Source organism: Cydia pomonella, chromosome 5 (assembly GCF_033807575.1).
Source record: "Cydia pomonella isolate Wapato2018A chromosome 5, ilCydPomo1, whole genome shotgun sequence".
NCBI classification, from domain to species: Eukaryota; Metazoa; Arthropoda; class Insecta; order Lepidoptera; family Tortricidae; genus Cydia; species Cydia pomonella.
Window position 1 is genome coordinate 8,914,462 of NC_084707.1, and position 15,983 is coordinate 8,930,444.

Here is a 15,983-nt window from a genome sequence, read left to right on the forward strand (position 1 = left end):
AAACGGGACCAATCTGTATATATATGAATTCAAACAAAAAAAAATATTTTCAAAATCGGTTCAGAAATGACGAAGTTATGGAGTAACAAACATTAAAAAAAAAAAACAACCGAATAGATAACCTCCTCTTTTGAAATCTTGAAGTAGGTTAAAAATTAAAGTGATATGATGCTCCCGTATGTGTTACAAAGTCATTCATATTATACTTCTAACCATCATTCTTACACACTTAAGTCAGTTTAACACACTTCATGAGCATTTGTTTGACTTGATGTACGTTACTTGTCTTCCAGGAGCTTGATCTACACAGTGAAGCTCATACATTGCATTGGGATTCATAGCATATTCTTTTGGTTTACTTTAGGAATCTTAATTTGAAAATATATATGATCAGGCACTGGTGGATTCGCGAGGCTTCTAGCGTATGTTACATCTGCTATACATCGTGTCATTCACGAAGACGCGTGCCTTGACTTGTATTGACATGTTATTAAAGGTTATATTTGACAAATCTGCGCGTCATCGTGGATGACACGAACTATACTAGGCTAATCATTGCCTCGAGGTTTCTCAAAGCATACAAAGAATACGTTACAGTATCAACACGAGATATAAATACTGGTAACTTTTCAGAATTCGTTCCCTACATGGAGCGTCTGTTTGACGAGGACGTGTTGCTCGGGGGCGGCTGGACGGTTCACGAGTCGCTCCGTCCTCTAGCATACTCTACACTTGCGGATTTGGTGCATCATGTTAGACAGCACCTGCCGTTGACTGACTTGGCGATAGCTGCGCATCTCTTCTCCAAGAATGTTCATGACGAATCACTGCCTACTAGGTGAGTGAGATTATGTATGTTATTAGAGCTATTTTGCTGCTTGGAAACTTAGCTAATTAATTTAACTAAAGCTTTGTTATATTAATTTTTTTACACGTGAGAACCTGTAATTGGCTGTATTTCTATTTTATCTGATTGAAATGTTTACAGATGTTGATTTTCCATGTATTAAATAAAATAAAAATAAAATACAAATAGTTTATTTCCAAAAAAAATAAAGCATCTTAACTAATATCTTGTGACAAAAATACCTAAAAGAAATGTCTCCTGTTCCCTAAAGTTTAAAACACTAGCTCAACTTATTAGTTTTATTACCTTTAAAAAATATAAATTAATATTATTGACAATCTCACAGTACACTCAAGTAAGGCTTATGTTTTCTAACTGTATGTTGCGTGTAGCGTTGTTTTGATTTTTATTAAAGCACTAGAATTTTAGTACTATGAATAAATAGGCGGGTCCACACAGAGCGAGCATACGCATATATATGATTGCTCTGTGTGGACCCGCCTAATCATTTAGTTCGGACCAAATTGATCCATACATTATTAGTTACGTATGATGCGCAATCTTCATAAGATTGTCTTTAAAAATAAAATTTCATAGGGTGCATAGAAGGGGTTAAGCTATGGTCCACTTCTAGTCTCATTTGTACGCTATCTTTCAGCATTCAAACGATGTCGTGCAAGCTCCTCCTAAACCTGGTGGACTGCATCCGACAGCGCTCAGAGAGCGAAGCGGCGCCCGGAGCCGGCGCGCAGCCGCAGGGCCGTCAGCTCCTCATGAGAATACTCGAGGTCTTCGTGCTCAAGTTCAAAACTATCTCCAAATTACAGCTGCCTGCGCTCATGGCCAAGTGGTACGTTAATTATCTTTATGATTTGAGCTATAACCATTTCATTAAGTAGTGTAGTTGATTTTAAGCCACAAGGCCGCAGCTCCTCCAAGTTGCAGCTGCCTGTATTTAAGACTGCTTTCGGCCGCCCGACCATTCTAGTTTAGCTCAACTAAATATAGGCTTACCCTATAGGTCTTATTCTACTTATTTAAAAAGCATTTTCATTACACTTGCTCGAAAAAGATCTTATTTCATGCAGGTGTGCTGAAGGACAAAGGCCTATTTTGTTCCCGTGGGAGTTATGGACTGTGAAAAAAAAAAGCTATATATCTCTAGGGAGTTATAGCTTTTTTCTTTAATTATGTCAGTTATTCATACAAATCAAGTAGCAAAAAATAATTTAACTTTTGAAATACTGACGTTTATAATTTAATATTTTTGCTTATGTTTAAATTTATTCAATTTGATTACCCACCACCAGCCACCACACCAACCAGCCACCAGCTTTTAACCAGCTGTTTAAAATATTTTTACATAATTTTCAATCGTGTCTGAATGCCGAATAGGTCTGTGCCTTCGATGCCTCAACTGCTAAGAAAACAATATGGCGGACGAATGTTTGATATGTCACCGTATTTAAGAATTATTGTGCTTAAAATTTAGTTTTTTCTTCGCAAGTGTGATGAAAAACATTGTGTGTAACTCCGGAGGTAAGAATATTGCAAAGTCGGGTCTTTAATTCCCTCCAGCCTGCGGCTGTCGGGAATTACCACCCTCGTGTCCAAATTTCACTTACCACCCTCGTTGCACAATGTACTATTGTAAACTGCGATTGCAAGCACTCATAACAAAATGGTCAGTAATAGTAATTTAGAATGAATGGTGCAAGGTGACAAGGTTTAGTTTGTATTGTTAGAAGGCATGTAATCATTTATTCGTGATGTCGTAAGACCTAGTGTCATAGGAGATTTTGGGTAAATACGCAACAACAAACCTTCGAGGTCCATGAGGGCTACCGTTTTTGTGCTCACCAGTTGGCGCCACTGTAGAGTGAGGCCCAGAAAAACAGATCTCAAAATTCTGCTATGCTTATTTAAAATTTAAAAAACAATATGTTCTAATATACACAAAGGTATGTTAACGTCTAAATCTTCTGTTTTTTAAACCTGTTTAATTTTGCATATATTTTAGTGGGCACTTATTTAAAACCACTAACATATATTGAACTATATCTAATGTTTACCATGATTAATCAAAGATGTAAAAAGATTTACAACAATTTTGAATAAGGAGTGAAAATTCGCGATATACTAGCTTGCGACCCCCAAAAATGTTATGCATTTGATATTTTAAAAGACCTTCGTCTACACTAGCGCCTCTAGCTGCGAAATTAAACGCGGAAGCCCTCATTAACGAAAACTGTACCCGTAGGTCTATAGATGAGAAATGATGATGATGTTTTGTTCAGCAAACAAATGGGCCCGCCCAATGGCGGAGCCGCCGGCACCACACCGAACACCCCCACCACGCCAGCACCCTCCACCTCTACCGACATTAAAGTAGAAGAGGAAAAACCTGCCCCAGACTTCCTAGACAGCCTGTCGAAGCCTGAAGAAAAGTCTAAGATAGGCTTCCCAAGCTCACAGATGAATAATCTGAATGTGGGGGATTATAGGACTCTGGTGAAGACTTTGGTATGTGGCGTGAAGACTATTACGTGGGGATGCGCTTCGTGTAAAGTGAGTACTGTTTTATATACTATACAGGGTGTAAATTTTATAACTGGCAATATTTTCTAAATATGATGGGCGGTCTATGTAAAAAAATAATAAAAAATAAAATATCATATTTCGTTCAATTTTACCTACACTTTATCACTTTCATTCTGTCTCAAAAAATCTCTAACGCGTGCGCACACGCCGCCGCACAGCGATGACGTCACGCGCGGCCCGCGCGGGGCGGTTTGATCGGGCGATTCGGACGACACATTCGTAATAAAACACTGATTTAATCTGAATCCAATTTTCCCTTCATACTTTTCGGGCTTAGGACCGACAAAAATACTGATTTTGTCTGCATCTGAATTATCTTAATAAAATAAAGTATTTTTGGCGTATTTAAAAAATTGGAATCAAAAATGTACAACGATTGTCAAAATCAGCCTAATCTACCTAATTACATGTTAAATCTAAGTTACCTTAAGCAATTGTTCAAAGTGTCCACCACGTTGGGCTTGGCACAATAACACACGACGTCTTAAATTGTCTTTCAGTCGTAATAAAACGTATTCGTTTCGTCGCACTGTTTCGAATGCCGCGATAATCGAGTCACGTAATTCGTGTACATTGTTTATTTCGTTGTCCCGGTTTGTGTACACTAAACGTTTCACTTCACCCCATAAGAAAAAGTCTAATGGAGTAAGATCAGGTGATCTCGGTGGCCACTGTATGGGTCCAGCACGTCCTATCCACTTTTCACCAAATTTATGGTTGAGGTACTGCCGCACTTGAATAGCGAAGTGAGGAGGTGCGCCGTCTTGTTGGAAGTACAAGTCATTTGACATTGCCAACGGCAGGTCGTCTAACATGTCTTCGATGACTGTCTGAAGCATTTCAAGGTATTTTGCCCCAGTCAGGCGACCTTCAATAAAATAGGGGCCAAGCAGCTTGTTCCCTACTATTCCGGCCCACACATTTAAACTAAATCTCACTTGAAATGCGTCGTGTTTAGTCTTGTGCGGGTTCCTAATGGCCCACCAGTGCTCATTGTGAACATTGTAGACTCCTAGACGACAAAATAATGCCTCGTCAGTCCACAAAATGTTTTTATTTATGTTTTGAAGCACCCAGTCACAAAAATTTAGCCGTAAACCAGTATCCAATGGGTGCAGGTCTTGCACGGGTTGAAAGTGGTACGGATGTGCCATTTCTCGTTTTAATAATTTCCACACCGTCATGTGGTTTACGCCAAACTGTCGTTCCGCTTCTCGAGTACTGGCTCGCGGTTCATTTCGAAAAAATTGAAGAATTTCTTCCTCCAAGTCGACTGGTATCCTGTCCCGACCTCTCGCTTGCGCATGATTTGGTGTACGGAATTGTCCATGCTCCAGAAGACATAGGTATGTCCTCCAAATAGTCCCTCTAGAAGGATGACGCCTGTTTGGAAACCTTTCACGATACGTCATTTGTGCACGAAACACGTTATCACCACACTCAGCTAAAAGTCTCACCATATCCATGTATTCCCGGTTTGTGAATCTCGGCATTGCGATTATGCGGCGTGTTACGCTAATGCAAAAAAAAACACATGCGAACCTTACCGGCGCGTGCGCATGACTAATTAGCATTAGCAAACACCTTTTTTGAGTGGTGAGAGGGGTGGTGTTTAGGGGGCGGGACGCTATCGGTCGGTGCGCGCGCGGCAAGGTCATTGTCGCTTTTGCAAGCCATTTGTTTACTCTGAATCCTCTGATGCACCGCCGCGCGCTCGGTGTCCATAATTTATGGAAATTAAGGAAAATTTTGGGTAAAATTAAGGTACACTTTTTTTTATTGTTTTGGATTCTGTATCAGTTATATAATCACCTCCTTAAATATTGTCAGTTATAAAATTTACACCCTGTATAGCCTCATAAATCGAGGAAGCTCTAGTCGATTTTTTATTGATCAAACGGGACATTTCATTGTTTTATGTATCTAATGGCTGGCATCAAACGGCCATGAACCTACATTTTCTTTATTTAATTAGCGATATCTGTTCCGTTCTGTATATTTTGGTTTGTTATTGTGGCATTAACTCCACACTCACCCGGGGCTCACAGTGGTGTGGTGTGGTAGGGCACAGCACAGCGGATGTCATTCCAGATCTAGAGCCGAGCCCAACTGGGGAAGTACCTCCACCTTACAGAAAACCGCAGCCAAATAACACTAGACCCTATTCATAGTGTTGTGTTCCTGCCGGTGAGTAAGGTGCCCAGAGCTCAACGAGGGTAGGGAGGGTTGTTAGGGTCGGCAACGCGCATGTTGTAACTCCTCTGGAGTTGCAGGTGTGCATAGGCTACGGAGACTGCCTACCATCAGGCGGGCCGTATGCATGTTTGCCACCGATGTAGTATAGAAAAAAAAAGATCATATCAATTAAAATACATATAACCTGGACATATAGATCGCAATAATAATTGTATCATCTATAATAGCAGATTCCTTCCTATAAAACGCTCCCCTCAACATAGGTTGTCACTATTGTTATAGAGCACAACAACAACGGAAGGCACAGCATCGACCACCATAGCGGGCCAGAAGCAGTTCACAGCCCGCGAGACGCTGGTGTTCATCCGCCTCGTCCGCTGGGGGCTGCAGTCGCTCGACATCTACACGCTGGCGGCGCCGCGCGCGCCCGCGCAGCCCCCGGCGCAGCCGCACGTACGCTCCAAGGAGGAGAAGGAGGTGCTGGAGCACTTCAGCGGGGTGGTGAGTAATTAAGTATCCAGCCCACAGCTATTGTCATCTGCAAGTACGAAACATCAGTCAGCATGGAAAAATTACCGTTATTTTGTGTTTTTTTTCGATATTTGGTGATAAGAACGTTTTAGTTAGACAGATTAAACAGTTATCTGAGGGCCTGAACATATGGAATATTTAAGTAGTACACTTCGCTTTTTCTACCGTCGAAAACGACGATTTATTGTGATATTTGTTTCAGTTTTCCATGATGAACCCGCAAACGTTCCAAGAAATCTTTACGGCGACGATCTCACATATGGTTGAGAGAATCAATAAAAACATGACGTTGCAAATAATCGCGAACACTTTCCTTTCAAACCCGGCGACATCGCCGATATTCGCGACGGTACTAGTCGAGTACCTTCTCAAACGGATGGAGGAAATGGGGACCAACATTGAAAGATCTAACTTGTACCTGAGATTATTTAAGCTGGTGTTCGGCTCAGTCAGCTTATTCCCGACGGAGAACGAACAAATGTTGCGACCCCATCTGCATAGTATCGTCAATAAGGCAATGGATTACGCCATGACCGCGAAGGAGCCCTATAACTACTTCCTGCTCTTGCGAGCCCTATTCCGCTCGATCGGCGGCGGCAGTCACGACCTGCTCTACCAAGAGTTTCTTCCGCTTCTCCCCAATTTGTTAGAAGGCCTCAACCGCCTTCAGAGTGGTCTCCACAAACAACATATGAAAGATCTTTTTGTAGAATTGTGTTTAACTGTCCCCGTTCGGTTGAGTAGCCTATTGCCTTATTTACCAATGTTGATGGATCCATTGGTGTCCGCACTGAATGGTTCACACACGTTGATATCTCAGGGTCTGCGCACGCTGGAGCTGTGCGTGGACAATTTACAGCCGGACTTCTTGTATGAGCATATTCAGCCGGTCCGTGCAGATTTGATGCAAGCACTGTGGAGGACGCTGCAGAACAATGAAGTGGCCAGGATAGCCTTCAGAGTTCTAGGCAAGTTCGGCGGCGGCAACCGCAAGATGATGATTGAGCCGCAGCGCTTGGAGTACCGCGAGACCGATGCGCCGCCGCCCGCGGTACAGGCTTACTTCCAAGATCAACCGAAACCGATCGATTTCGAGGTAGACAAAGTTATTGATACGGCATTTGCCGCTTTGAAATCGAGTACAACTGATCCCTTCTACCGTCGCCAGTGTTGGGAAGTGCTGAGGTGCTACCTCGCCGCTTCGCTCAATCTGGACGACACTAAACCGACGCTGCAGAAACTGTTCAATCATCCGGCGTTCCTCGAGGGAAAGATTCAGAGTCAAAACGGACCGTACTACAAATGCACCAACTCCATCGTGAGAAACACGCACCGTACCGCCTTGACTGGAATGTTCGTAGCCGCAGCGATCAAGGAGCTCCGTCACCACGTCTTGCCAACTATGATATCGCTCGTGCGTCACTATACTTTAGTAGCCATAGCTCAGGAAGCGGGGCCATTCGCAGGTACCAGTCATCCGAAAGAAGGTCTCGACGCTTTAGTTCTCGTCGACGCTATAGCCGTCGTTATGGGCCACGAAGAGAAAGAACTGTGCAAGCCAGGACACTTAGCGCTCGTGCTAATGATCGAGACTGCAGCAACCGTGCTCGGAAGCAAAGAGCGTGCATGTCGACTGCCTTTGATGGAATATCTCGCTGAGCGTATGTCAGCGTTATGTTATGAGCGTGCGTGGTACGCCAAACTGGGCGGATGCATCGCTGTGAAGTTTATGTTTGAGAAAATGGCGCCTGAATGGGTTTACAAGCACGTATTCACGTTCCTCAAAGCGGTATTGTTTGTTATGATGGATCTGACCGGGGAAGTGTCTTCAGGAGCTATTGATATGGCGACAATGAACCTAGAGCGGCTGGTGCGAGTGTGCGTGGTGTCGGGCGTGGAGCCGGAGGGCGAGGTGGCGGCGGCGAAGGCGCGCGCCCTGCATGATGTGCTACAAGAGTTGGTACTGCAAGTCACCAGTCCTCATCTGCTAGTCAGACAACAGGTAGGTTATAAAACTTATAATTCCGTTCATCATTGCTTTGACTTGAGCACATGTCCTTCTTTCTCATCTCCTATGCGATTGGGAAGAGTTGTAAGCTTTACTCCTTGATAAAGCCAAACCCATCCCATTTTTCCACAGTCTGATGTTACTTTAATGCTTACATATAATATAGTTTTTAGTTTTATTTTATCTAGTCCTCATTATAATTGTATTTTCAGGCAATGAAATCCCTCGAACTGATAGCGGAGCTACAAGGCAAGACTGTGACAGAGGTTATGGATCCGCATCGCGAGGTTCTAGCGGATATCATCCCTCCAAAGAAACATCTACTGCGACATCAGCCGGCCAATGCGCAGATGGGCCTCATGGATGGCACCACCTTCTGTACCACGTTGAAACCCAGGCTGTTTACTATCGGTCAGTCAGTTCAAATTCAGTTATTACTTGCTGCTAAGTACCGGTTTCTTTATATTCCTGCCATTGATCTGCATTTAAAATTCCCGTGATCCCCTAAAGATCGTCCAGTAACTTTCACCGTCATAGAGCATCTGCCAATCTGATGAAGAATCTTGCCCCATGTAATTTTTATTTGGGTAAATCTTAATCGAAATTATGAGCAGTATGGGCCTGCGCCTGATTGATAGAATCAAGTAAAGGAAACCAAAAGTCAGCCAATTACATGTATATACATGTATATGTATACTTTAATGGTAACTATTTATATATCATCACTTGCATTGTACTTATATCGAAAGTGTCCAGATTTCTGATCCGTACTTCAAGTTCAAGACGAGCAGGATGATTTGGTGAAATGTCTTCCTCTTTAGGTTCCTATCGTAGATATAGTGTCTAAAACAAACGAGTTTCAATGAAAACATTATTTTTAGACCTAAACATAAACGAGCACAAAGTATTCTTCCGAGAGCTGCTCTCCCTGTGCGAGGCGGAGGACGCGGTGCTCGGCAAGCTGCCGTGCTATAAGGGCGTGAACTTAGTTCCCCTGCGAGCTTCGGCCCTTAGGGCGCTGGCTGCCTGCCACTACATACAGGAGAAGCACTGTCGCGAGAAGATCTTCCAAGTGCTTTATAAGTCGTTGGAGAAAAACGACCAGGAGCTGCAACAAGTAAGTGATCACACTATTATAAAAATAAATAAATCCCACCAAAAAAAAATCCATGTAAAATGTTGCCAAGACGAAACCATAAGGCTCGCACTTTAAAAGTTATGAGATCTCATGTACAGCCAAGCTTCTAACTCTACAAGCCCTAACTTAACAAACTCTACCTACACCTTAGTCGAAATATTTGGCTTAGCCGTTTCGCTACCGTCACATGGGCGTAAAGTAAAAAAAAATTCACTATTCATTATTTTTTATTATACAATAGTAACGAAACGGATAAGTCACATATTTTGACTAACGTGTAGATAGAGTTTGTTAAGTTAGGTCTAGTAGAGTTAGAAGTTTGGCTCTACAAGAGATCTGATAACTTTTTTACAGTACGATCCTTATGGTTTCGTCTTGGCAACATTTTACATGAAAATGTTTTTGGTGGGATTTCACTTCTTTTTGTTAGTTGCTAACCTTTGCACAACACGAGCCTTCTTGAGCTTACTGTGAGGCTTAGTGAATCTGTGTAAGAATGTCCTATAATATTTATTTATTTATGACAATCTTCCATCCCCTAATTTAAAGGGTTTGGGATGATTTACTATTAAAAATCCTGAAATACTTAGCTGTGGGCTTCTTTTAAACAAACTTCAACCCCCTTTCCCCCCTAGCGCCCTTTTCCTCCCCCTTTTCACTTACGGGGTGATTTTCGTGTTGAAAACTATTCTATATCTTTCCCCATAACAAAAACTGTCTACATATCAAATTTAAACTAAATTGGTTCAGCAGTTATTGATTCCCCATTCAAAATTCCACCCCCTTTTTCAACCCCTTAGGAGCTAAAAATTTCTAGTTTTTGAATTTTTTTGTTGTTTGTGTACTAATACTATCCTACATACGAAATTTCAGTTTCCTATGACTTCAGGAAGTACCATAAGGGTTTTGATAATCATCAGTGAGTGAGTCAGTGACGAAATCGGGTTTTTTTAGATATGAATAAAATCTAAAGTATAAGAGTTATGCAAATGATTTTTTTGGCGGCTGTCGGGAATTACCACCCTCGTTGCACATTGTACTATTTCAGATGTCCGAAACCTAAGACCTCATCTTGCTATTTTAACCGAACATCTTTAAAAGATCGAACTATAACGCCTTTGTACTACTTTCAGGCTGGCTTCGAATGTATGCAAAAGTTCCTCTCTGGCTTCCAAATCGACATGGAAATGGTGCACCCCGTGATGAGACCGCTACTGCTGACGCTGGGCGACCACCGCAACTTGAGCGTCAACGGCGCCAAGCGACTGTCGTACCTAACGCAGCTGTTCCCGTCTACGTTTAGTGAAAAACTGTGCGAACAGTTGTTGCAGTTGCTGAAGAAGCTGTTGGATTATTCAATACAAACAAACAGAGGTGTGTTCCAAATTTAGTGATGTCAAAATCATCTCTCGCCATACGAGAACCCGTAAAGCACGTATTGTCTCTTAAAGATTGCATATACTCGTGAAATTCTGACGAGTTCCGCCGTGATACTGTGGTCTAGCCAGGGATTATTTCGTTTGCCGTAAAAGGTCAAAACGCTGGAGGGCTTGGTAATTTTTTTTTTAGTATATGACATCTATAGTTGGTCTGTTATTTTATGTATCTTTTAGAGGTATTCTACAATTTTTTGTTTTCAGGCGGCAATTTCCTACAAAGCGTATCAAAGAACATGGAAAACGAGCAAAAGATCATAATCCTGATCGGCATCTTCCACCAAATCCCGGCCGCGTCGCCGCGCTTCATCGACGTGCTGTGTCGCCTTATTTTCCACACTGAGAAGTCGCTCATGATCGAGGCTGGCTCGCCGTTTAGGGAACCTCTTGTCAAATTCCTTTTGAGGTGAGTAATGTAGTTCTAAGTACTTTGGAACCATCAATAGGGGCAAATGATGTTTTCATTTTCAACTTTGGGAATTGGCTACACACTCACTATTGCTATTAGGGTAAATCATTGTCGAGCGAGAGCGAAGGTCACAGCTTTAGCTTGGACAAAAATGCTTTCGTCTGGATGTTCTCCTCTACAAGTTGTGTTTGTCAACCGATTTTCGTGTCTGATGCTTTTTGTCGATTCAGCTTTTTGAAATTTTTCGGAATGGTGGAGCGAGGTTTAAAGCTAACAGGGCTCGTAAGTGGGCGCGAGATAGGCTCTGTTCCTCTTTAAGATGGACTACAAATCTAAATGCTACCTTTCTATCTAGATATCCAAAAGAAACGCTCGACCTAGTGATGAGCGACAACAACATAAAGGACCAGCAATGGAGTCGTTTCCTCATCTACCTCGTGAAGCACCCCGAAGCCGGCGCCGCCTACCGTGAAGCCCTCCAGACCTCCAAGAAAGCCCGGCTCATGCAACTACTAGCGGCCAACACTGGAGCTGCCAGCGCGACCATACCTCAAGCAGATAAAGCGGAGATGCAATTCCAGGCGATTAGAGTTATTTCACTCTTGATCAAGTATGATGACCAGTGGTTGTCGACGCAGCATGACTTGATTGAGCTGTTGAAGAGGATTTGGTGCAGTGATCAGTATCATGTAAGTTTTATGAAGCTTTTTCCATTGTAGGCGGTGCTCACGCTTAATGCAGCACCTTAATCAACACGCCGATCCGATCGGCGACCGCGACATCCCTATATACCTGTATAGGGAGTACCGGTAGGAGCGGCGTGCTGATACGCATCATGTCAACAGTCGTAGAAGATTTTCAAATACTTTTTTCTGTGCTAAAACATACTAGACCAATGAAATTTTGATTGTCCTCTTAAACTTCTGATTGTGTTTTAGGAAACCCACAAGAAGGTGGAAAACGTAGACTGCACACATTGGAAGGAGCCGAAGTTGATAGTGAAGATATTGCTGCATTACTTCTGCCACCATCCGGACAAAATCAACTTGCTGTTCCAACTGCTAAGAGCATTGTGCGATCGCTTTATTCCTGATTTCCAGGTATTGTTTTCTTGCTTTCATTTTAAGATTATTTTTACAAGCTTTTATTTAACTGCAAGGGTTTGTGATATGTTTGTTTGGGTGAAATCTTGCAAGTTAGATTAGACCTGAACCTTCACCATATACCAATACCACCGAGCTGATCTGATGACACAGGAGGTGGTCACAGGAACACTGTGATGAAATGCAACCTAGTTGTGTTTGGGTTTATTAGAATTGTCTCTATAAGTATTACTTGGTGTTCAAAGAAAAGTACAGTCAGCCATAAAAGCTTGTATCAATAATGAAATATTAAACAAAGAAATTATTCACATTTCTAAGTATCTCTGCGTCAATCATTATTTAACTTGCAATAACCCCTTGTGTTGTGGTGCACATGCAGACTACGTTTTTGATTTTAACCTCACATCTACAATTACTACATAAAAATATATGTGTCATATTAGTCACTTCAATTATAATAGTACATTGTGCAACGAGGGGGGTAAGGGACATTTTGGATATGAGGGTGGTCATTCCCGACAGCCGCAGGCTGGAGGGAATTAAAGACCCGAGTTTGCAATAATCTTACCCCCGGAGTTACACACAATGTTTTTCATCACACTTGCGAAGAAAAAACTAAATCTTAAGCGAAATAATTCTTAAATACGGTGACATATCAAACTTTCGTCCTCCATTTTGTAATTTCTCGACAGGTTAGGCATCGAAGGCACAGACCTATTCGGTATTCAGCCACGATTGAAAATTATGTAAAAAAAATTGAAACAGCTGTTAAATTAAACAAAATAAATAATTTTAAACATAAACAAAAAAATTAGATTATAAACGTCAGTATTTTAAAAGTAAAACTCACTTATACTACTTGGTTTGTATGAATAAGTGACATAATTAAAAAAAAAACTAACTAACTTTTTTTTCACAATCCATAACTCCCGCGGGAACAAAATAGGCCTTTGTCCTTCAGTACACCTCAATGAAATAAGATCTTTTTCGAGCAAGTGTGATGAAAACCCTTTAAACGCCACGCCTATCGCGTGAGGCGCGTCATCGTGAACTTTGTACGTTTGAAATTGATATTGAGCTATAACCACGCCCGTCAGTTAACGTCTTTGGCGGTCAAACGGTTAACTCGGTAATCTGTATTACTGATTGCTGTCAATCATGTAATTAGTTTCTCATTACCTTGCTCGAGGAACAATTTAAGTTTCAAAATATTCTATCGATGAGTGTAATGACTAATGGTATAGTGGCAACATTTTTTTTAAGAAACCACAATCAAGTGAGTCTCCTACCATTGGCAATAGATCTAATTAAAAAAACACGATACTCTAACTACCGCGAAAAACGAAAATCCAAATTTCTTTATCTGCCTCTCTAACGCTTCAACATACAAGAGCGATAGAGAAGCAGATAAATACATTTTCAAGTTTATTAAAACCTTCCCACACAGTTCCTCCGCGACTTCCTCGAGAACACCGTCGCCCAGAACTACACCGCCGACTGGAAGCGCCTGGCCTTCTTCCACTTCGTTGAGCACTTCTCGAGTGACTCCATGTCACAAGAGCTCAAGGCTAAAGTTCTGCAGATGATACTCATCCCGTGCTTCGCGGTCAGCTTCGAGAAGGGACAGAAGATTGTCGGCGGACCGCCGGCGCCGTATCAGGATAACTCTGATAATGTTGTGTCGGTGTTCATTAATAATGTAAGTCCTGATTTATATTAAAACATACTAAATTAGGCATTAAGAGTAGGCTATTTCCAAACTCGTAAAAATATAGGAATGCACCGCAGAAAGAGGCCACGCTCACAACAATACGTAAAGATGAAATTCAACGCTTTTGTGTATTTCTATTCATCCAATCCATCATTGTTGCAGCATGCATGGCTGAGTATTAATTAGTACCATATCATCCCTCAATTTCCATGGGTTTAACTTTGCGAAACGATTGAAGTTTTAAATTTAGAATTGAATGATTGTGGGAATGTAAGATTTTTTCAACGTATAATTTTCTTGTAACATGTGAAATTCTCTGTATATAGGTAATAGACCCAGAGAATCCGTTCGCGTGTTCGGACGCAGTTCGCATCTCGCTGCTACAGTTCGCTTGCCTGCTGTTAGAGCAGGCTTCGGCTCACATCCACGACGCCAACAACAAGAAGCAGGGCAACAAGCTGCGGCGGCTGATGACCTTCGCCTGGCCGTGCCTGCTGGGCAAGAACTACGTGGACCCGGCGACCAGGTACTCATAACAACCATTAAATTATATTTACACAAAAATGTCTTATACTGTTCTGTTACCAAAAGTAAAGTAAAAGAAACTATCATAAATGGATCTATGCTGATAATTGTGAAATAAGGAATTAAGCTACGTCTCTACGTGGCAAAGTGAAGTGATATTTGTACAAATATTTGGCAACTGACATACTTTAGCACATACGTCTTGTTTAAAAATACTGATGCAACATAATTTAACGTTTGTAAAACGATATTATTTGCTCTTTACAGGTATCACGGGCACCTATTGCTCAGTCACATCATTGCCAAATTCGCTATTCACAAGCGAATTGTGTTACAAGGTCTGTATACATTGGTCAAGTTGATTAATTATTGTAAATTTCTTAACTTTTCGTTAGCGTTTCTTGACTCGTTCATTACTAATTTTTAACAATATTTCACAGTGTTCCACAGCCTACTGAAGGCCCACGCAGTAGAAGCAAGATCAGTAGTTCGGCAGGCGCTTGAAATATTGACTCCGGCGATGCCACAGCGTATGGAGGACGGCAATACAATGCTCACGCACTGGACGAAGAAGATCATAGTGGAAGACGGCCATTCGGTGCAGCAGCTGTTCCATATACTTCAGTTGGTTGTGAAACATTATAAGGTAAGGTACACAGCATTGAAAGTTTCAAGCGTAATTTCGTACTCGTAGATGGCGAGTTATTGAACTTCTCCTGTTACTAGCTTGATAAATGGTATGGTACACCGTCTGGATATATATGACATTTAAAACTGCAGAAAAATATTTTCTCTGGGATAACAATAATTATTCTAATACAAATACTAATACAATCTCGAAATGTTTGCTTGTGGGGCGCTACTAAGGTCGGTTGAATCCAACCGTCTTTAATCATAATTTAATAGGAATTTTCTAATTACTGTCAATACCCTGCCGAGTTATAAATTTCAATATGTTACAATTTTCCTGTTTGTTAGTGGACTTAGTAGGGTAAGTTGTTGTTTACAGGTGTACTACCCCGTCCGGCACGCGCTGGTCGTGCACATGGTGGGCGCCATGCAGCGGCTGGGGCTGTCCGCCACCGCGTCGCTGGAGCATCGCCGGCTGGCCGTCGACCTGGCCGAGGTGGCGCTCAAGTGGGAGCTGCAGCGCATCCGCGACCACACGCACGATGACGTGGTGAGTGACACAATCTTTAATGGTTGTTAAACCTGTATTTCCCGTTCTCAGTTAAAAAAATCTATCCTGACTTTCGCAAAATTCCATTTGGAGGGCTCAATTTAATTTCAAAAGTTTCTGGTCGCGAGACCATTTTTAGGGTTCCGTAGCCAAATGCCAAAAAACGGAACCCTTATAGATTCGTCATGTCCGTCTGTCTGTCCGATTATGTCACAGCCACTTGTTTAGGGTTCCGTAGCCAAATGGCAAAAACGGAACCCTTATAGATTCGTCATGTCCGTCTGTCTGTCCGATTATG

At 41.9% G+C, this 15,983-nt stretch overlaps 1 protein-coding gene across 1 annotated transcript in view; it reads left to right on the top strand.

Moving 5' to 3' along the window:
* LOC133517659 (transcription-associated protein 1) overlaps positions 1-15,983 on the top strand; it is a 45,720-nt gene that overhangs the window by 4,044 nt on the left and 25,693 nt on the right. Inside the window, exons 6-21 of the mRNA XM_061851015.1 lie at positions 634-838; positions 1,506-1,697; positions 3,145-3,415; positions 5,927-6,145; positions 6,378-8,177; positions 8,396-8,594; positions 9,065-9,300; positions 10,455-10,695; positions 10,962-11,163; positions 11,522-11,855; positions 12,105-12,266; positions 13,717-13,968; positions 14,307-14,506; positions 14,773-14,843; positions 14,946-15,151; positions 15,515-15,685. Of these exons, the coding sequence (XP_061706999.1) occupies positions 634-838; positions 1,506-1,697; positions 3,145-3,415; positions 5,927-6,145; positions 6,378-8,177; positions 8,396-8,594; positions 9,065-9,300; positions 10,455-10,695; positions 10,962-11,163; positions 11,522-11,855; positions 12,105-12,266; positions 13,717-13,968; positions 14,307-14,506; positions 14,773-14,843; positions 14,946-15,151; positions 15,515-15,685 (4,961 nt within the window). The remainder of the gene's footprint in view (positions 1-633; positions 839-1,505; positions 1,698-3,144; positions 3,416-5,926; positions 6,146-6,377; positions 8,178-8,395; positions 8,595-9,064; positions 9,301-10,454; positions 10,696-10,961; positions 11,164-11,521; positions 11,856-12,104; positions 12,267-13,716; positions 13,969-14,306; positions 14,507-14,772; positions 14,844-14,945; positions 15,152-15,514; positions 15,686-15,983) is intronic.